The 22,500-nt window shown below is 46.3% G+C and overlaps 1 protein-coding gene across 2 annotated transcripts in view; it reads right to left on the bottom strand.

Annotated features, from left to right (window-relative positions):
- The window catches only part of LOC143289756 (integrator complex subunit 5-like), a 40,803-nt gene that overhangs the window by 7,180 nt on the left and 11,123 nt on the right, over positions 1 to 22,500 (bottom strand). For both annotated transcript variants that reach the window (XM_076598853.1, XM_076598854.1), the window contains 12 exons: positions 20,774 to 20,849; positions 19,766 to 19,863; positions 18,022 to 18,080; positions 14,563 to 14,702; positions 12,573 to 12,681; positions 10,709 to 10,899; positions 8,694 to 8,908; positions 6,704 to 6,819; positions 5,395 to 5,607; positions 3,171 to 3,481; positions 1,292 to 1,362; positions 320 to 468 (listed from right to left, as the gene is read on the bottom strand). In XM_076598853.1, the coding sequence (XP_076454968.1) occupies positions 320 to 468; positions 1,292 to 1,362; positions 3,171 to 3,481; positions 5,395 to 5,607; positions 6,704 to 6,819; positions 8,694 to 8,908; positions 10,709 to 10,899; positions 12,573 to 12,681; positions 14,563 to 14,702; positions 18,022 to 18,080; positions 19,766 to 19,863; positions 20,774 to 20,849 (1,748 nt within the window). The remainder of the gene's footprint in view (positions 1 to 319; positions 469 to 1,291; positions 1,363 to 3,170; positions 3,482 to 5,394; positions 5,608 to 6,703; positions 6,820 to 8,693; positions 8,909 to 10,708; positions 10,900 to 12,572; positions 12,682 to 14,562; positions 14,703 to 18,021; positions 18,081 to 19,765; positions 19,864 to 20,773; positions 20,850 to 22,500) is intronic.

The following is a 22,500-nucleotide window of genomic DNA, read 5'->3' as shown; positions in this document are numbered from 1 at the left end:
CTCCCAGCAGGAGCACACACACACACACACACACACACACATACACACACACACACACACACACACACACACACACACAAAACACAACACACACACACACACCCACCCACCCACCCACATACACAAAACAACACACACAACACAACACACACAACACAACACACACACACACATAATCACACACACACACACACACCAGCTAACTCACACCCGCATCACCCTTCCCCACCCACACTCCCTCAACACGCACCCCATCCCCCGCCCTCCCCACCCCCCCCCCCCAAACACACACCTCCCCCCCCCCCCCTCGCCTCCTCACCTGAGCCAGGACCCGAACCAGCCAGCAGGCGCGCTGGTAGAACAAAGGGAGATCACCCATGCGCTTGACGCGGGTGGTCTCCAGAGCGCTCAGCACCTTGGCCATCAGGGACTTCAGCACCGGGGAGCAGTAGTACAAAAACACGCTGCCTGCAATGCACACAGTGATGCACACACATACAGTGATTCGGATGAGACGCTCAACCGAGGTCCCATGTGCAGCATGCGCTTAGCACACGTAGAAGAACCCATGGCAACAATTCTGAAGAAAAAATCCACTTCGACAGGAAAAAACCAATAAAACTGCATGCATGAAAAAATACAAAAAAAAAAAAGAAAAAAAAAGGGTGGCGCTGTAGTGTAGCGACGCGCTCTCCCTGGGGAGAGCAGCCCGAATTTCACACAGAGAAATCTGTTGTGATAAAAAGAAATACAAATACAAATAATACACATATAATCAGACACACAGAGAGTAATATGCATACACACACAGTGACACACACACATACATATCACACACACACAGTGATATAGACACATACTGTGATATACACATGTGTACACACACACACAGTGATACACACACGCACACACAAACACACACAGTGATACACATGCACAAACATAGTGACACACAAACACAAGAGATCAATACACACAAATATACACACATACAGAGTGACATACACACACACAGTGATTCACACACATACACACATAGAGAGAATGACACACACACACACACACACACACCATCACACACACATACAGTGTACAACACTCCACAGCACAACACTCACTTCCACTAAGGGCACGTAAAATGCTCCACAGCGCAACACTCACTTCCACTGACGGCACGTAAAATGCTCCACAGCGCAACACTCACTTCCACTGACGGCACATAAAATGCTCCACAGCACAACACTCACTTCCACTAAAGGGCACGTAAAATGCTCCACAGCGCAACACTCACTTCCACTGACGGCACGTAAAATGCTCCACAGCACTGGGTGGTCCTCCATCTGCTTCCACACATGAAGGTCTCTGAAAGCACACACACAACCTCAGTACACCATTTGTTATGACATGACTGTCCAAACCTTACTATCCAATTTAAGAAAAGGGGGGGGGGGGGGGGGGGGGTAGATTTGAGCACAAGACGTTTGTATTTTGTATTTCTTTTCATCACAACAGATTTCTCTGTGTGAAATTTGGGCTGCTCTCCCCAGGGAGAGCGCGTCGCTACGCTACAGCGCCACCCATTCTTTTTGTATTTTTTTCCCCTGCGTGCAGTTTGATTTGTTTTTCCTATCGAAGTGGATTTTTTTTTTCTACAGAATTATGCCAGGAACAACCCTTTTGTTGCCGTGGGTTCTTCTACGTGCGCTAAGTGCATGCTGCACACGGGACCTCGGTTTATCGTCTCATCCGAATGACTAGTGTCCAGACCACCACTCAAGGTCTAGTGGAGGAGGGGGAGAAAATATCGGCGGCTGAGCCGTGATTCGAACCAGCGCGCTCAGATTCTCTCACTTTCGAGGCGGACGCGTTACCTCTAGGCCGTCACTCCACAGCGACGGATGACTCCTCCACCCAATGCCCTTCCACTGCACTATTAGCCGTTTCATTATGTTTTAAAATACACTCCCTTCCCCATGTCAAATCCCTCACCCACCCTCCAAACCAACTAGCTGCATGTGGGTGTATGTGTGTGCTGAAATGAATGTGTATATATGTTGGGGTCGGGCTGACTGACGTCACTGTACAAAACACACGAATCAGCACACGCTCCAAACCAACTAGCTGCATGTGGGTGTATGTGTGTGCTGAAATGAATGTGTATATATGTTGGGGTCGGGCTGACTGACGTCACTGTACAAAACACACGAATCAGCACACGCTCCAAACCAACTAGCTGCATGTGGGTGTATGTGTGTGCTGAAATGAATGTGTATATGTTGGGGTCGGGCTGGTTGACGTCACTGTACAAAACACACGAATCAGCACACGCTCCAAACCAACTAGCTGCATGTGGGTGTATGTGTGTGCTGAAATGAATGTGTACATGATGGGGTCGGGCTGACTGACGTCACTATACAAAACACACGAATCAGCACACACTCCAAAACCCAATGCAGCCCCCATATACACACTTCCCCCAGCTGTCTCACGCACAGGTTTGGGCCAGTTGACGTCATCACACACACACACACACACACGCACACGCACACACATGCACACACATGCATACACACACACACGCATTCACACACACACACATGCACAAACATGCATGCATACACACACACACACGCATTCACACACATACACATGCACACATACACAAATACACACACACACACATGCATTCACACACATACACATGCACACACACACAAATACACACACACACACACATACACACACACACATGCATACACACATACACACACATGCATACACACACACACACACATTCACACACATACACATGCACACACAAATACACACACACACACACATGCATTCACACACATACACATGCACACACACACAAACACACACACACACATACACACACACACACAAACACATGCATACACACATACACACACACGCATTCACACACATACACATGCACACACACACACACACACATACAAACACACACACACACACACACACTCCTCTCAAACCACTCAGCTGTCTCGCATCTCTCTAACGTCACTTTGGAGAACTCTTGGCTAGCACCAGTTGACATCATCACACATACCCACACACCACTCACTCACACACACACACATCCCCCCCCCCACCCACCCCCGACCCTCCACCCACTCCCTCTCTCCCACCTCTCCAGCGTCACTTTGGAGAACTCGGGGTCGGGCCAGTTGACGTCGTTGTAGAGCGTGTCCATGGTTGCCGCCTCCACCAGGGCGCAGCCCAGAGTCCTGGCCGCCGCCTCCGACAGCACGGGCGGCACCAGGGACGTCGACAGGCTGAAGGCCCCGCGGGCGTCCGCACTGAGGGGGAAGGTGGTGGAGGCCATGGTGGGGGCGGGGGTGGGGGTGGGGGTGGGGGAGGTGGGGGTGTGGCTGTCGGAGGACTGGCAGCAGGCCGCCACGGCTTCCAGCAGGGTGTCCTGGTTCCGCACCGTCCAGTCCTGAGAGGGGGAGTGGGGGAAGGGGGGGGTGGGGGGGGGCAATAGCAGCAACCAAATCATATCGTACATCGTAGTCTTTGATTCATCCATTATGTAACTATTATTATCTATTTGGTTTGTTCTATGTCATTTATTATTCATACTTATTTCATTTATTACAATGTGTGTATGTGTGAGTATGCATGTGTGAGGGCATGGTGTAAAGAAGCTTCCAGCTTATCCGTTCTACCCTCAATAAAACATTTGTCACTGTCATTGTCATTGTACACAGCAGTTCACAGTTAGAGGAAGGTGGCAGAATGGTTATCTCTCTCCGGAAGAAGGAATGCTCACGCATACCTACATAAAACGTATTCAGATAGGGACGACGGAATGGAACAGTATTTTCCAAAAAAGGGAAAAATCCATCATGTGCTGTACACGTGATTTCGTGATCAACCAGAGTGTGCTATTCTGGGTCACTCCGCAGCCGAATGGTATGATTGGCCAGCCTGTCATGTGTGGCCTGTGTTGCACACACGCTGACAAAGCCACTGACCGGTCACCTGCTCACGAGCCGGCCTGTTAGCAAATGGCGTCTGAAGCGGTTTCCTAAAATGCTGCAGAGTGAACAAAGGCAGCGACGGCAACGTTTTAGTGCTGCCGAAGTACTTGAAATGCTACAAACTGAAGGGTCGGACATCGAAAAGGTGGATGATGACAAAGAAGAAAGTGAATTAATTGCAGAAAGTGAGTACGGGTATGGTGATTTGGGGCGAAAAATTGGCATTATCCTCCAGTCTACATAATGGCAAAACTGTAAAATTAAAATGAGAAATTTGATTTTTTTTTTTTATGTAATAACCCAACACGTAATAAACCAGGTCTGAAAGTTTCATTTCCTTACTATGTATTTTTTGTAATTTTTTTTCCAAACCCTTACAAATGGGGCCATCTGTGGGGGAAAAAGCAAGGGAGAAACCTTGCCGTCCCGAGTGAGTTAAGACACTCATCTGCCAACACAGAGTCTGTGAGGGTCTGGGTTTCTTCTTCTTCTGCGTTCACTCGTATGCACACGAGTGGGCTTTTTACGTGTATGACCGTTTTTACCCCGCCATGTTGGCAGCCATACTCCGTTTCCGGGGGTGTGCATGCTGGGTATGTTCTTGTTTCCATAACCCACTGAACGTTGACATGGATTACAGGATCTTTAACGTGTGTATCTAATCTTCTGCTTGCAAATACACACGAAGGGGGTTCAGGCACTAGCAGGTCTGCACATATGCTGACCTGGTAGATCGGAAAAATCTCCACCCTTTATGCACCAGACGCCGTCACCGTGATTCGAACCCAGGACCCTCAGATTGACAGTCCAACGCTTTAACCACTCGGCTATTGCGCCCGTCTAAGGTCTGGGTTTTGTATCTTGCTCTCTCACCCCTTCTCTCAAGTCTGACAGGAAAATCAAATGGAGTGTCCAGCTGTTCGGAGGAGGTGACAACCCAAGGTCCCGCGTACAGCAATGATGCTGATCATTTGGCAAACAGAGGTCTGTGCAGACAATGCAATGAGTGCCTTGGTTTATTGTCTCATATGAATGGCTAGACACTCTGAGTTGGGCTAGTTCTCACACACACACAGAGACACAATCCACCTCCCACACAAACACAAAATAACACACACACACACACACACACACACACACACACACAAAACAAAACAAAAAAAACCCAGCACACACACGCACAACAAAAAAACACACACGCAAAAAAAAAACAACATAAAACAACTGACACGCACATACACAACACAAACAACACACACATAAACAACGCACATACACACAAACAACACACAAACACAAAACAACACACAACTCACACACAAAACAACACAACAAACAAAAACAAACACCACCACCACCAAAAACTCACCTTGGTGACCGACACAGCGTGAGAGCGTCGCTTCAACCCCTGACCTATGACCCCGGCATGAAAGACGCTGGCGTGCGTGCGTGGGAGCTGCATTGACAGTCCGATGCGTCGGTTCTCGTACAGCAGATCTCCCCGCGTGTCACCGCCGCCGTCCTGATAGTCCGATGATGATGCCGCGACTGGTGCCTTGCCCCCAAACAGCTCCCTGTTCGTCTGCAGAAAAGGAATTTTTTTTATTATGCCACCTTCCTTTATTTCCACATTGATATAAAAAATACAGTTGTGGTGTGTGTGTGTGTGTGTGTGACAGGGGAGGCTGTTCAGTTGTGGTGTGTGTGTGAGACAGGGGAGGCTGGTGTGTGTGTGTGTGTGTGTGTGTGTGTGTGAGGCTGTACAGTTGTGGTGTGTGTGTGTGTGTGTGTGTGACAGGGGAGGCTGTACAGTTGTGGTGTGTGTGTGTGTGTGTGTGTGTGTGTGTGTGACAGGGGAGGCTGTACAGTTGTGGTGTGTGTGTGTGTGTGTGTGTGTGTGTGTGTGTGTGTGTGTGTGTGTGTGTGTGTGTGTGTGTGTGTGTCTGCAGAAAAGGAAATTTTCTTTCTAAAATTACGTTTAAATAACATACTTACCGTGACCCAACTAGTGCAGACTCTGGCAGGGGTCTGACATTCCTGTCCTGTGCAAACTACTATCCGCCTATGCGGAGAAAACAAAATACCGCCGATAACCTCCCGGAAGTAGGTAACCTCCCCTTTGTCCCGCTAGCTAGCGCCCTCTTTTTCCGGCAGCCATCATGACTCCTGTTCCTGTGCTCTTCATACGGCTAAGTTTTTTCGTATAGAAAAGTTCAGTTTCTGTTCGTCAAATGAGGCATCGCTGCATTCACGCAAATCCCTATATACACAACACCTCTTTTCAGAACACCCACATCCAGACTGTGCATGCGGAATGCGATGCATTCAGATTGTTACTGTGTTCATACAAACTCATACATCTGCACCACATTTGCTGGGCAGATGCCTGACCAGCCCCTTTACACCAGCCCCTTCACACCAGCCCCTTTACACACGCACTTTACACCAGCCCCTTTACACACGCACTTTACACCAGCCCCTTTACACACGCACTTTACACCAGCCCCTTCACACCAGCCCCTTTACACACGCACTTTACACCAGCCCCTTCACATTAGCACCTTTACACACGCACTTTACAGCAGCCCCTTCACACCAGCCCCTTTACACACACACTTTACACCAGCCCCTTTACACACGCACTTTACACCATCCCCCTTTCCAGCACTACTACTCACAGGACTGAGGGCTCCGGCCAGCAGGTAGTGGAGCAGCTGGCTCTGGGTGAAGGGCTGACAACCCAGCTGTCGGATGCACACCTGGCACCGCTGTACCCCTGTGCGCCCCGCCTCCCCTGTCACACACACACACACACACCCCACAATTGTACAGAGCCTCCCCTGTCACACACACACACACACACGCAACTGTACACAGCCTCCCCTGTCACACACACACACACACACACCCACAACTGTACACAGCCTCCTCTGTCACACACACACACACACCACAACTGTACACAGCCTCCCCTGTCACACACACACACACACACACCACAACTGTACACAGCCTCCCCTGTCACACACACACACACACACACCACAACTGTACACAGCCTCCCCTGTCACACACACACACACACCACAACTGTACACAGCCTCCCCTGTCACACACACACACACACCACAACTGTACACAGCCTCCCCTGTCACACACACACACACACCACAACTGTACACAGCCTCCCCTGTCACACACACACACACACACCACAACTGTACACAGCCTCCCCTGTCACACACACACACACACCACAACTGTACACAGCCTCCCCTGTCACACACACACACACACACAACTGTACACAGCCTCCCCTGTCACACACACACACACACACAACTGTACACAGCCTCCCCTGTCACACACACACACACACACACACACAACTGTACACAGCCTCCCCTGTCACACACATACACACCACACAACTGTACACAGCCTCCCCTGTCACACACACACACACACCACAACTGTACACAGCCTCCCCTGTCACACACACACACACACACCCCACAACTGTACACAGCCTCCCCTGTCACACACACACACACACACACCACACAACTGTACACAGCCTCCCCTGTCACACACACACACACACACACACACACACACACACACACACTCACACACACACCACAACTGTATTTTTGGTATCAATGTGGAATAAAGGAAGGTGGCAGAATGGTCAAGACGCTCGTCTTTCCAACACAGAGTCCCTGAGGGTCTGGGTTCAAATCCCACTCTCGCCCCTTTCTCCCAAGTTTGACTGGAAAATCAAACTGAGCATTTGTACTTCTTTTTATCACAACAGATTTCTCTGTGTGAAATTCGGGCTGCTCTCCCCAGGGAGAGCGCGTCGCTGTACTACAGCGCCACCCCCTTTTTTTTCTTTTTTTTTTTGCGTGCAGTTTTTATTTGTTTTTCCTATCGAAGTGGGTTTTTCTACAGAATTTTGTTCCAGGAACAACCCTTTTGTTGCCGTGGGTTCTTTTACGAGCGCTAAGTGCATGCTTGGTTTATCGTCTCATCCGAATGACTAGCGTCCAGACCACCACTCAAGGTCCAGTGGAGGGGGAGAAAATATCGGCGGCTGAGCCGTGATTCGAACTAGCGCGCTCAGATTCTCTCTCGCTTCCTAGGCGGATGCGTTACCTCCAGGCCATCACTCCACTCATGTGTCATGTAGTCATTCGGCTGAGACAAAGAACTGAGGTCATGTGCACAGCACACACTCGGCACACAAAGAACAAGAACCCCATAGCATCCAGAGTGCTGGCCTCTGGCAGATTCCGTCGATGAAATCCACTCAGGAAAGGCACACAAATATAACTGCATGCAGTGCACTCAAAAGCCTCGCTAAGCGGGTTGGGTTATGCGGCTGGTCAGGCATGTGGCTAGCAGGCGTGGTGAGGCAAACATGGATTTGTCCAAAAGGAGTGATGTGTTTCCTGAGAAACTAGACACTGAAACTACAAAAACAAGAGGGGGGGGGGGGGGGGGGGGAGCAGCTGATTTTTTTTTCTTTCTTTTTTTGTGGTGGAATGGTTGGGTGGACAGGACCGACAATACAACAAAGAAAAACAACAACTCAATGCCAACACTGCCCCCCCCACACCCTCCCCTGCCCACCCCCACACCCCTATCCTCCGCCACCACACTCACGAGAGTTGCACCCCTTCTCCACGCGGGCCCAGAGGACGCGGAAGAGGACGGAGACGACGACGGCGGCGAGGTGAGAGAGGACGGCGATGTGGGTGGACGGGGGCACGCCCACGGAGCTGAGCAGGCGGAGCCCCGCCACGCTGACCGCCACGTCCGGGTGCTGCAGCACGTCACACACCTTGTGCAGGTTGCTGTGGACACTGCTCGTCAGGTAGCTGTGACACACAACACACACATCGCACGGCGCCTAACTCCATAAACTGCTCATCTGCTGTGACACACAACACACACATGCACATCGCACGGCGCCTAACTCCATAAACTGCTCGTCAGCTGTGACACACAACACACACACATGCACATCGCACGGCGCTTAACTCCATAAACTGCTCGTCTGGTAGCTGTGACACACAACACACACATGCACATCGCACGGCGCTTAACTCCATAAACTGCTCGCCAGGTAGCTGTGACACACAACACACACATGCACATCGCACGACGGCGCTTAACTCCATAAACTGCTCGTCAGGTAGCTGTGACACACAACACACACATGCACATCGCACGATGACGCTTAACTCCATAAACTGTTCGTCAGGTAGCTGTGACACACAACACACACATGCACATCGCACGACGGCGCTTAACTCCATAAACTGCTCGTCAGGTAGCTGTGACACACAACACACACATGCACATCGCACGATGACGCTTAACTCCATAAACTGTTCGTCAGGTAGTTGTCACACACAACACAGGAACACTTCAAATTTGGTAGGAACACTCAGACTCTGAACCGAAAAAAAAAAAAGATTGGGAAAAACAGAGGAAATGGAAGCAAACACACACACACACACACACACACACACACACACACACACACACACAATAACAAAAGAAAGAAAGAAAGGCAAAAGACGACGACAGGCAGAATGTGTACAGAATAGCAATCCCATTAAAAAAAAAAAAAAAAAAAAAAGGGACCCATCCAAGGCTTTCAACACCTGGTTCCCCTTCTTTTCAAAACACACACACAACAAAACAAACACGGAAACTTCTTCTTCTTCTTCTTCTGCGTTCGTGGGCTTCAACTCCCACGTTCACTTGTATATACGCGAGTGGGCTTTTTACGTGTATGACCGTTTTTACCCCGCCATATAGGCAGCCATACTCCGCTTTCGGGGGTGTGCATGCTGGGTATGTTCTTGTTTCCATAACCCACCGAACGCTGACATGGATTACAGGATCTTTAACGTGCGTATTTGATCTTATGCTTGCGTATACACACGAAGAGGGTTCAGGCTCTGGCAGGTCTGCACATATGTTGACCTGGGAGATCGTAAAAATCTCCACTCTTTACCCACCAGGCGCCGTCACCGCGATTCGAACCCCGGGACCCTCAGATCGAAAGTCCAACGCTTTAACCATTCGGCTATGGCGCCCGTCAAACACGGAAACAAACACACACAAAAAAAACATGAAGACAATCAGACAAAAGCAATCCCGAGTTTCAAGTTTTAATTATCCTTTCACTCCTATTGGAGTATGGAGGGTTACTGCAAAATATTGTTATCATGCCCAGAACAAACCTTTCCAAATACACAACAATGCTGCATAGAAGTTGAGAAAACACAAAATGTCTTTTAACTCCAAAAGTGTAGCTTGGCAACATTTGCAAATCTAATCATCTTACTTACAGCTAAAATGACTTTTTTTGCCTCCTTTGAGCATATTACAAAAATTAAAAACCGATTTTGGAGACAAATATTTTGTAGGAACATATCTATTTCGTAACTGATCATAATTGGGACATTCCCTTATAAAATGAAACTCATCCCCAATCACAGACATGTTACAAACCTTACAAAGCCATAACTCTCGTGGTATGCCTTTGTGTCTCCCTGTTTCTATTTCCAGCTTATGATTACTACTTCGAAATCTGAAGAAGCTGATAACGAAATTATCAGGCATTTGACTTATATACACACACACACACACAAAAAAAAACGGACCTTTCCGAAGCTTTCAACGCCTGGTTCCGTTTCTGCTCTCCCTGCACCACTCGCTCCAGGTTGCGCAGCGTCTGCACCAGTTGCGGCCCCTGGCTGGTGGCCATGGAGCCAAACAGGTTGTCCACCGTTGCCTTGGCGACGTTCTTGAGGCTCTTTTCGATGCTCTCTTGAATGTGGAAATACAGGGCCAACTGCCAGCAGGGACAAGACAGAGAACGCAAGACAAAATCTCTATTATCCAGGGTAACAGATAAGCAAGTAACATGCTTTTTCTTCTACATCCAGCCCTCGCCTTAAAAAGCGAAAATAAGCAAAAGGAAGAAAAAAACAAAAACAATTCAAAACACAATCTTTTTTTTTTTTTTTTTTTTTGGCTGCCCCATCATCTGCACCGTTTCAGTGGCATTACTCCCACGCCGCTCATTTAGATATTCCTCCATACATGTCCACACCCGGGTTCGTCCGTCACAGTTCCACCGTCGGCAGTCCGCAGGGAACCATTGATGTTAGGTCGCCAGGAGGCCACACACCAGAGGAGACCCTGCACTGCTGCTGAGTCACTTCGGTAGTGTTCAGTGGTGCCTGTTCTGATTCAACGTACTTAGGACACCACCTACTGAGCCCCCTACTAACGACAACAATGGCTTAGTCGCGGAGCCAGACTGAGTGAGCGGCCCTCCCAGAGTGGAGACCGCCACCACGTTTGATTCTGTGTCAGAATCTGAGCACGCTGGTTCAAATCACGGCTCAGCCGCCGATATTTTCTCCCCCTTTCCACTAGACCTTGAGTGGTGGTCTGGACGCTAGTCATTCGGATGAGATGATAAATTGAGGTCCCATGTGCACCATGCACTTAGCGCATGTAAAAGAACCCACAGCAACAAAAGGGTTGTTCCTGGCAAAATTCTGTAGAAAAATCCACTTCGATAGGAAAAACAAATAAAACTGCACGCAGGAAAAAATACCAAAAAAATGGGGGTGGCACTGTAGTGTAGCAGCCTGAATTTCACACAGAGAATATCTGTTGTGATAAAAAGAAATAAAAATACCAAAAAAAAAAAAAAGCAAATAAAATATTAGCATGTCTTTTCTCTGGTCAGCTGCTACGTTCTTGTTCTTCGTGAGCGGCGTGGGTTAGGTCACTGGTCCTGAAACCTGGCTTGGGTCAGTGGGATGCTGCACTGTTGGACTACAAAGTGTAGATGTTGGGGGTGCAAAAAAAAAAAAGAAAAGAAAAAAAGAAAACAAGAGAGGCAAGGCCTTCAAGACTCACTTGTGATACACTTAAAAAAAAAATCCAAGCTTTTTATGTACTGAGTATAATTTCAAAATGTAATGTTTAAGATGAGAAAGATCAGTTTAAAGCAAATTAAGTCCCCTAGCATTAATTACAGAGTAATTCCCCTTTTTTACTATCTGCACCAAAACGTTTGCAAAATAAATAAAACTTCCATGCTTAGCAAAAGAAGTTCCTGTTTGAACAAAAAAAGATAATAATGACTGCTCTTGTTGTTGGGTCAGAATATCAGATCAAAGTGCCAAGTTTAGAGAATACAAAAAATATAAATATAACAGTAAATGCAGTTTGCATATAATTAGGCTTCTTTTTTTTCTGTTTTTTTGTGCCCATCCCAGAGGTGCAATATTGTTTTAAACAAGATGACTGGAAAGAACTGAATTTTTCCTATTTTTATGCCTAATTTGGTGTCAACTGACAAAGTATTTGCAGAGAAAATGTCAATGTTAAAGTTTACCATGGACACACAGACACATGGACACACACACACACAGACAACCGAACACCGGGTTAAAACATAGACTCACTTTGTTTACACAAGTGAGTCAAAAAAGGAAAGGTGTCTACCTGGGCGGGGGTGGCGGCGCTCACGATGATGCGGGACAGGACAGCAGCCGAGAAGTTCTGTCCTGACCGGACGGCCGTGAACACCAACAGCTTCTCCAGCCAGGGTAACCTGCACACATCCCAACGTCTGAGGCACCACCCATTAGTGCACAGCAAGACAGACTCTTTTTTTTTCTTTTCTTAACTCTCTCCATACGAACGGTGAAAGAGACGACGTTAACAGCGTTTCACCCCAATTACCACCATCAAAATATTGCAAGCGGAACGCTCTTATACTGAAGACGTGAATGTTGACAAAGAATACCACAATTCTGACGACCGGAAGCTAAAGGTTGGGTCATTCAGACACCCACTGGACATCCGAGGGGTCTGTGTAGAGGAGAAGAGAGGACTGGCCGTACTGAGTGAGTTAATGAAAACTGATGAGATATTTGGGTGTTTCCGTGATCTACTGTATGTGTATCTGGTACTGCAGTGTGGTTTGTACAAAAGACATTGGTCTAACATGCTCATTTTCAACTTAGCTTACTGATGATAATGAAATGAAAAATCTAACACCGCTAACATGCGTCTCTCCATGCTTCGTGTATAAGCACAAACACACACTCATTCACACACACACACACACACACACACATGAACACACAGATGCCCACACTCACTTGTAACTTACATTAACTGACGGAACATTCAAATATACTCAAGCACAAAAAGAAAAAAACAACTTGAGCTCGTATGGTTTATTCTTGACCTATGCCCATCATGAAGGAGTATGTGAACATGATTTTCTAACAAAAGAATCTATAAATTAGGCCACGTAGCAGATGTAGTATCAACAAAACATTTTAACCAATGGACAAAAGCATGTCGCTGACCAGATCAATCGCACAATTTCTTCTTCTGATGCATTTGTAGGGTGGAGCTCCCATGTTCATCCATATGTACAAGTGGGCTTTAACACATATGACTGTTTTGTTCTGTTTTGTTTTTGTTCTGCCAAGCAGGCAGCCACACTCCATTTTCAGGTGTGTTGAGTATGTGCTCGCTTCCATAACCCACCCAACACCACGAAACTGATCATCTGTATGCGTATACACAAAAAGGGGGGGGTTCAGGCACTAAGCGGGTCTGCACAGATGTTGACCTTTGAGATCGGAGCAATCTCCACCCTTTATCCACCAGGTGCTGCGACCTGGATTCTTCTTCTACTTCCCCCAAAACGGAGTGTGGCTGCCTACATGGCGGGATAAAAATGGCCATGCATGTAGAAGCTCACTGGTGTACATACAAGTGAACATGGGAGTTGCAGCCCATGAATGAAGAAGAAGAAGAAGATGAGGAAGGAGAGGAAGAAGATGAGGAAGGAGAGGAAGAAGAAGAAGAAGAAGAAGAAGAGGAAGAAGAAGTAGAAGAAGAAGAAGAGGAAGAAGAAGAGGAAGAAGAAGAAGAAGAAGAGGAAGAAGAGGAAGGAGAAGAAGAAGAGGAAGAAGTAGAAGAAGAGGAAGAAGAAGAAGAGGAAGGAGAAGAAGAAGAAGAAGAAGAGGAAGAAGAAGAAGAAGAGGAAGGAGAAGAAGAAGAAGAAGAAGAAAAGGAAGGAGAAGAGGAAGAAGAAGAAGTAGAAGAAGAAGAAGAGGAAGGAGAAGAAGAAGAAGAGGAAGAAGAAGTAGAAGAAGAGGAAGAGGAAGAAGAGGAAGGAGAAGAAGAAGAGGAAGAAGTAGAAGAAGAAGAAGAAGAAGAAGAAGAGGAAGGAGAAGAAGAAGAAGAAGAAGTAGAAGAAGAAGAAGAAGAAGAGGAAGAAGAAGAAGAGGAAGGAGAAGAAGAAGAAGAAGAAGAAGAAGAAGAAGAAGAAGAAGAAGAAGAAGAAGAAGAAGAGGAAGAAGAAGAAGAAGAGGAAGGAGAAGAGGAAGAGGAAGAAGAAGAAGAAGTAGAAGAAGAAGCACTCAGCCGTTGGGCCTGAGCTGACACAGGCTGTGCACGCGACGCGACTCACCGCTTGGACTCGGCCGACTGCAGCAGCAGAGGAACCAGCTTGTCCGTCTCTCGACTCAGTCCCTCCAGCAAAGGGAGCTCACCCATGCCGTCCCGTCGCTTGCCGTGCACGCCTCGCTGCAGCTCAAAGAGCAGCATGTTCTGTGGACAGGAGAGGTGGGTGCATGCACGCAATCTTCCTTGTTTCCCCGCTGTCACTGACTTCACAATGTCGACCAGCTTCCATCATCCTCACAACTGAATTTCCAATTATTGCTCCCCCCCCCCCCCCCACACACACACACACCCCTCCTGCCCTGACTTCATTTTAGTTCTTCCTTCTTCTCTCCCCTTCCCCCTCTTCCCCCACTGCTTAAATTCCATGTCAGCCTCCAACCCTTGCCTCACACACTTACCAGGGATCACGTTAACGCATGTTTTTTGCGTATTTGACGCATTTTGATTTTCGCTGACGCATTTTCACAGCGCTCACGCGTAACACTTACGCAAAACAACTTTTACTCCAAGCCGTATCAATGCAACTTTAGGACTGACTTGGCAGCTAGGTTTGCGATACTGAATCAGACAGTACAAGACAAAGTGTCTGTGCATGCGGAGCACTACGAGATGCCTATGTGACTCTTAACAGCTACAGCCAATTAACAGAGTACGCGCGCACACAACACTGCTTAGCTGACGAGTTTTGGAACAGAGTGGCGTCATTACAGGGCGTGACCCTGTAGCGGGAAAGTTAAGCCTTGTTTGACTGCTGAACATTACTCGGCTAGCCTAGGCTCTAGCGTTTTTTTGTTTTCCACTGTATCTCAGTCACGGAATCGACTCAATATGATTGTCAGGGCTTGAGGTGAATTTCAGCGCCGACATGAGCGGCGAAAATAGGCGAGTAAACCTTTGATTTAGTGTCACAGGTCTGACGCAATTCTGACACTAACTTACGCGTTTTTTTGCCAACTTTGCGTAAGCTGCACGCGTTTTGAACAAGTCTAGCGCGATCGCTGACTTACCCTTCCTCTCTTGTCTCTGATGCGAAAACAGTAACCACCACCCCTCTGTGTCTGATGTAAAAAGTCCCCCCCCCACATCCCCCCCCCCCCACACCCGCCCCCCACCTCTCTCCTGACATAGTTTACAATCAGACTCCCTCTCCACCTTCCCAGTGAATCAGCAGTCATGGATGGAGATACACTGTTTACATTCAAACTCTTACATGCATGTTGGTATATACCCTGCACTGTCTCTGCCTTGTCCCTCACACACACACACACACACGCACATACATACCCATAATAAATGCAAAAATATGATGTGCGCCTTCTCCCTCTCTCTCTCACAAACTGCAATTTGTAATTAATTTTTTGTAAGTTTTGTTAGCTTGTCAGCATTTCACTTAATCCAGATCGCTGGATCTGTGTGTTTAGCGCGCGAGCGTGTATGTGGGTGTGTATATGCGCGCGTGCATGTGTTTGAGGGAGGAGGGAGGAGAGAGAGAGAGAGATAATGAGAGAGAGAGAGCTTGCAAGTCACATGCGCATTGATATATCATTCACATTATTTGATTCATTATGTAATATTTTTGTTAGTGGCCCACTCCTTTGTTATGGGCCGGAGGCCTAACAAATAAACCATTGTCTTGTCTTGTCTTGTCTCTCTCACAAACTACACACAAGCATGTAAGCAGACTTGCCCAAGAACATGCACGCACGCAATCTTCCTTGTTTCCTCGCTGTCACTGACTTCACAATGTCGACCAGCTTCCATCGTCCTCACAACTGAACTTCCAATTATTGCTCCCCCCCCCACCCCCCCATCCTCCTCCTGCCCTGACTTCATTTTAGTTCTTCCTTCTTCTCTCCCCTTCCCCCTCTTCCCCCACTGCTTAAGGCCAGACACGGCAGTGAAATTTTGACCAAAATCATGATTTTTTTGTGATTTTCGTTTTTTCGCATCTTTAGAGTCCGTTTCACCTGGGTACTATATTCACTTAAATAAAGCTTCAAACAGCATCAACATGTGTGATTTCTTGTGAGTACAAGCACATTTCTTTCTTTTCCTGTTTTCTCAGTTTTGTGTTTTGTCCTCGTAATACCATTTTTCAAAATGCTAATGCTCAAAAACTTTAAAAGATAGCATGTTCAAACTTGGTACTTTCTTTCTTTATGTGTTCATCTTCATTACAGTGTGGTGGTTTGTATAGTACTAGTAAAAGAATGAATATACATTCATTTGAAAAAAATTATGTCAAGGAATTTATACACATTTCAACAAAAAAATAATAATACATGTATTTAATCAAATTCCAAAATACCACTGCATTACAATAAAGAACAAATACAAATAAATCAAATAAAACAATCAGAAATAACATATCTGTAAAGGTACCGAAGTTCTAAGCTTTTAATTTTTTTGTTTGTCGGCCATTTTGGATTCATTTCCATGGAAACCGTCACGACAAATTGCACAAAATGACCTTTTTAGACATGTTCAGTCCAATATCTTTGCATACCATGTCACAGAAAGCCATAAACTTCAAGTTTATTTCATACTTTTTTGTACTACCGTGTCTGGCCTGAAATTCCATGTCCCTTGTTCCTTGCCCTGTATGTCTGATCTGTTGTTCAGTCACCCCCCCACCCCCTTCTCCCTCCCTCTCTAAACCTAAGTTTAATCTACTCATGTCTTCAAGACAGAAATGTACTCTGTATAACTTAGCCATATATATATATATATATATATATATATATATATATATATATATATATATATATATATATGAAGGATTGAAGAGACTACGTACAGTTATCTCGTGAATGTTGTTGAATATTTGTGTTGACTATTTTGGGTGATATGGTTGATATTGTGCTAACAATTTTTGGTTGATTTGAATTCTCTAATTACTGTGTCATGTCATTTTCTAATTATTATTTATCAATGAATCCCCCTTCAGTAAGGGGCTCTGGCCTTATCTGAATAAAACATTCGTTCGTTCGTTCGTTCGTTCCCTCCCTCTCTTTTCTCACTGTCGCTCTGGTTTACAACTGACATTCCCACCCCTCCACACACACACACACACACGCACACACACACACACACACAAACATCAGACACATACACACACACATCAGACACAAACACACATATCAGACATAAACACACATGCATTTACACACACACACATATCAGATACAAACACATACATACACATTCACACACATATCAAGACACAAATACATACATACACACACATACACATCAGACACAAACACATGTATACACAAACACATATCAGACACAAACACTCACATATATTAGACACAAACATACATACACACACACATATCAGACACAAACACATACATACACATTCTGATTCACACACACACACACACATCAGACACAAACACACACACACACACCACACACTCTCTCTCTCTCTCCCCTATTCAGTGTCTCTGTGACTTACAATCAGTTCCACACAGGTCTCCTGGACTTCATCCATCACCTGTTCTCCTGCTGCTGGCTCTGTTCAACATGCACACACACACACACATGTTCACACACACACACATTCACACACACACACATTCACACACATGTTCACACACACACACACACACACATGTTCACACACACACACACATGCACACACACACGCACATACACACATTCACACACAAGCACACACATGTTCACACACACACACACACACACACAAACACACACATGTTCATACACACACACACACACAAACACACACATGTTCATACACACACACACACACACACACACACAAACGCTCACACATACAGATCCACATGCACGCACACACACACACACATCAAACTGAAATCCATTTGTTAACACTCAATAAACACCATCACAACAAAAAAGGTTGGAACAACAGGAACAGTCATAACCAGCTGTCCACTGGAACACGAAGTCACTTGAACGTTAATATGAATGCATCTTGTGTTTGATGTTTAAACCTTCTGGTGACATCACAAGTTTTATAGAATATATGCAAACATAATTATGAATCAAGAGAAATTGATGCATAATACAACCAGCCATCTTATTCAAAATATTAACATTATTTGCATACATCAACGCTTAGTTTTAACTGATAAACCTCTTAGTCATCAGCATAGAAGAAAAAAATAAAATACTTTGCAATGCATTTAGAGTGAGCATCATTATACAAAAGCTTCCTAAATACACATGCCTGTTGAAATATACTGGTCACACACAAACAACATGCCCACCACCCCACCCCACCCCCGTTCCACCACTCAAAGGCTTTCACACACACATACACACGCACGCACACACACACACACACACACTCAACACACATTCACAACTCAGCACAACACACACAAACACAACACATAATTCATACACAAACACACACACACACAATCACAACTTAGCACAACACACACAAACACAACACACAATTTATACACACACAAAGGTAAAGACTCACACACACACACACACACACACAAACATACTTTCACACACACACACACACACATAATGTCCCTTTAAAACATAAAGGGACATTATTCCCCGAGAATATTATTAAAGAAAAGATACTGAATCGATCAGCTTGCTGTACAAGATTAACAACCTCTACTTTCTTCCGTATAAAACTTGATGTGCTGAAGACAAAGTATAGTAAAAATGTTACATTCATCTATGTGGTAAGCAGTTCAGCTTGCATCATTGTCTGTTTCACTGCCAGCAGTTATGTACCTTCTTGCCCAAGTATTTCAAAGAGAATAACTATTCTGCAGATGATTTTTGGAAAGTTATTTCTGACGAGGTTCTTATGGTCAAACTTTCACAGGCATTAGTTCATACCCCTACTTCTACATTCCTTTAATGTACTTCAGAATTATGCTAATGGTTTCTGATTGTTATTATCATTATTGAATTGTTACTGTTAAATGCAACTGCATGTCAGTTACACATTTTTTGGTAGTTATCTACCTTTTGTGTCCCCCCCCCACCCCCTCCCATGTGTCCCCTGCTCCCCCACTTTTTTTTTTTTTTTTTTTTTTGATCGTCTATCACTGAGAGTGAAAAGATGCTAAACTAAAGAACACACACACACACACACACCCACACAAACACCCACACAAACACACACACACAAACACACACAAGCACACACACACACACACACACCCACACTCCCTCACCAGCATCAGCCGGAGCAGCAGCAGAAACTATGAAGCTGAGGATGTCGAAGGCACCGACATCACACTTGGTCAGCAGGTGGACCACAAGGCTGAGGAAACTGACGACAACAACGCACACTTTGTTCATCAACATTCTCTTCTTCTCCTCCTCCATTCATGGGCTGCAACTCCCACGTTCATGCACATGAGTTGGCTTTTACGTGTATGACCGTTTTAACCACCCCGCCTTGCAGGCAGCCATACTGCGTTTTCAGGGGTGTGCATGCTGAAATGCTCTTGATTCCATAACCCACCAAACACTGGATTACATGATCTTTAATGTGCATGTTTGATCTTCTGCTTGCGTATACACACGAAGGGGGTTCAGGTACAAGCAGGTCTGCTACGTATGTTGACCCGGGAGATCGGAAAAAAATCTCCACCCTTTACCCACCAGGCCCCGTTACCAAGATTCGAACCTGGGAGCCTCAGACTGAAAGTCCAACGCTTTAACCACTCGGCAATTGTGCTCGTCATCAACACTCTCTGAATCTGGATAAATACAGTCAAATTTTTTCTTTACTTCATATCCAGATTACAATGCAATAATTACGATGCAATAATTAACTGCAATGTTTTTAAAAGTGAATATGTGAAATGCTCTCTCTCTCCCTCTCTCTACACCCTCCCCCTCCACTAGGTCTCTCTCTCTCTCCCTCTACACCCTCCCCCTCCCCTAGGTCTCTCTCTCTCTCCCTCTACACCCTCCCCCAGGTCTCTCTCTCTCTCTCTCCCTCTACACCCTCCCCCTCCCCTAGGTCTCTCTCTCTCTCCCTCTACACCCTCCCCCAGGTCTCTCCCTCTCTCTCTCTCCCTCTACACCCTCCCCCTCCCCCAGCTCTCTCTCTCTCTCTCTCCCTCTACACCCTCCCCCTCCCCCAGGTCTCTCTCTCTCTCTCTCTCTCTACACCCTCCCCCTCCCCCAGGTCTCTCCCTCCCTCCCTCTCTCTCTCCCTCTCTCCCGCTGACCTGTTGTAGTCCCCAGGACTGGCCATGGCCCAGGACAGGAACTGGTGATGAAGGCGGTTCAGCACTGCCGGGGTCACTGCCACACGTCACACATCGTCATCATCATCATCATCATGTATGTGGAGTGATGGCCTAGAGGTAACGCGTCCGCCTAGGAAGCGAGAGAATCTGAGCGCGCTGGTTCGAATCACGGCTCAGCCGCCGATATTTTCTCCCCCTTCCACTAGACCTTGAGTGGTGGTCTGGACGCTTAGTCATTCGGATGAGACGATAAACCGAGGTCCCGTGTGCAGCATGCACTTTGCGCACGTAAAAGAACCCACGGCAACAAAAGGGTTGTTCCTGGCATAATTCTGTAGAAAAATCCACTTCGATAAAACTTCAATAAAACTCCACGCATGAAAAAATACAACAAAAAAAAAGGGTGGTGCTGTAGTGTAGCGACGCGCTCTCCCCGGGGAGAGCAGCCCGAATTTCACACAGAGAAATCTGTTGTGATAAAAAGAAATACAAATACAAATTACTGATCACTTCTTTTATCATCAACACTTACAGCACATTATTATCATGATTATTAATATCATTGTCAACACTTCTATCATCAGTCATAAGAACTGGTGGTGAAGGCACTTCGGCACTGCCAGGGTCACTGCCAAACGTCGCACATCGTCGTCATCATTACTGATACATCTTTTATCACTGATATTTACAGCACATTGTTATCACGATTGTTATTATCACTGTTGATACTTCAATTATCAGTGAGAATATTCAGTCATGAGAGCAGGCAGTGAAGGCACTTCAGCAATGTCCAGTCAATGCCAAACGTCACACATCATCATTGATACTTCAATTATCAGTGAGAATATTCAGTCATAAGAGCTGGCGGTGAAGGCACTTCAGCAATGTCCAGTCAATGCCAAACGTCACACGTCACTGATACTTCAATTATCAGTGAGAATATTCAGTCATAAGGACTGGCGGTGAAGGCACTTCAGCAGTGCCAGTCTAAGTCACGGCCAAACGTCACACGTCATTGATACTTCAATTATCAGTGAGAATATTCAGTCATAAGGACTGGCGGTGAAGGCACTTGAGCAGTGCCAGTCAATGCCAAACGTCACACATCATTGATACTTCAATTATCAGTGAGAATATTCAGTCATAAGGACTGGTGGTGAAGGCACTTCAGCAGTGCCAGTCTAGGTCAAGGCCAAATGTCACACACTGTTACACTGAGCACTGCGACAGTATGTGCAATGCGATGCAACTGAGTGTCAGCTAATGTCCCTCCATTGACGGGCGCAATAGCCGAGTGGTTAAAGCGTTGGACTGTCAATCTGAGGGTCCCGGGTTCGAATCACATTGACGGCGCCTGGTGGGTAAAGGGTGGAGATTTTTCCGATCTCCCAGGTCAACATATGTGCAGACCTGCTAGTGCCTGAACCCCCTTCGTGTGTATATGCAAGCAGAAGATCAAATACACACGTTAAAGATCCTGTAATCCATGTCAGCATTCGGTGGGTTATGGAAACAAGAACATACCCAGCATGCACACCCCCGAAAACAGAGTATGGCTGCCTATATGGCGGGGTAAAAACGGTCATACACGTAAAAGCCCACTCGTGTGCATACGAGTGAACGCAGAAGAAGAAGTCCCTCCATTCACTGTACTGCTCACAAGACCCTGCCTGGATCTTCTTCTTCTTCTGCATTCGAGGGCTGCA

Source organism: Babylonia areolata, chromosome 14 (assembly GCF_041734735.1).
Source record: "Babylonia areolata isolate BAREFJ2019XMU chromosome 14, ASM4173473v1, whole genome shotgun sequence".
Taxonomy (NCBI): Eukaryota; Metazoa; Mollusca; class Gastropoda; order Neogastropoda; family Buccinidae; genus Babylonia; species Babylonia areolata.
The sequence above is the reverse complement of the archived record's forward strand: the minus strand, read 5'-3'. Positions and strand labels throughout refer to the sequence as shown.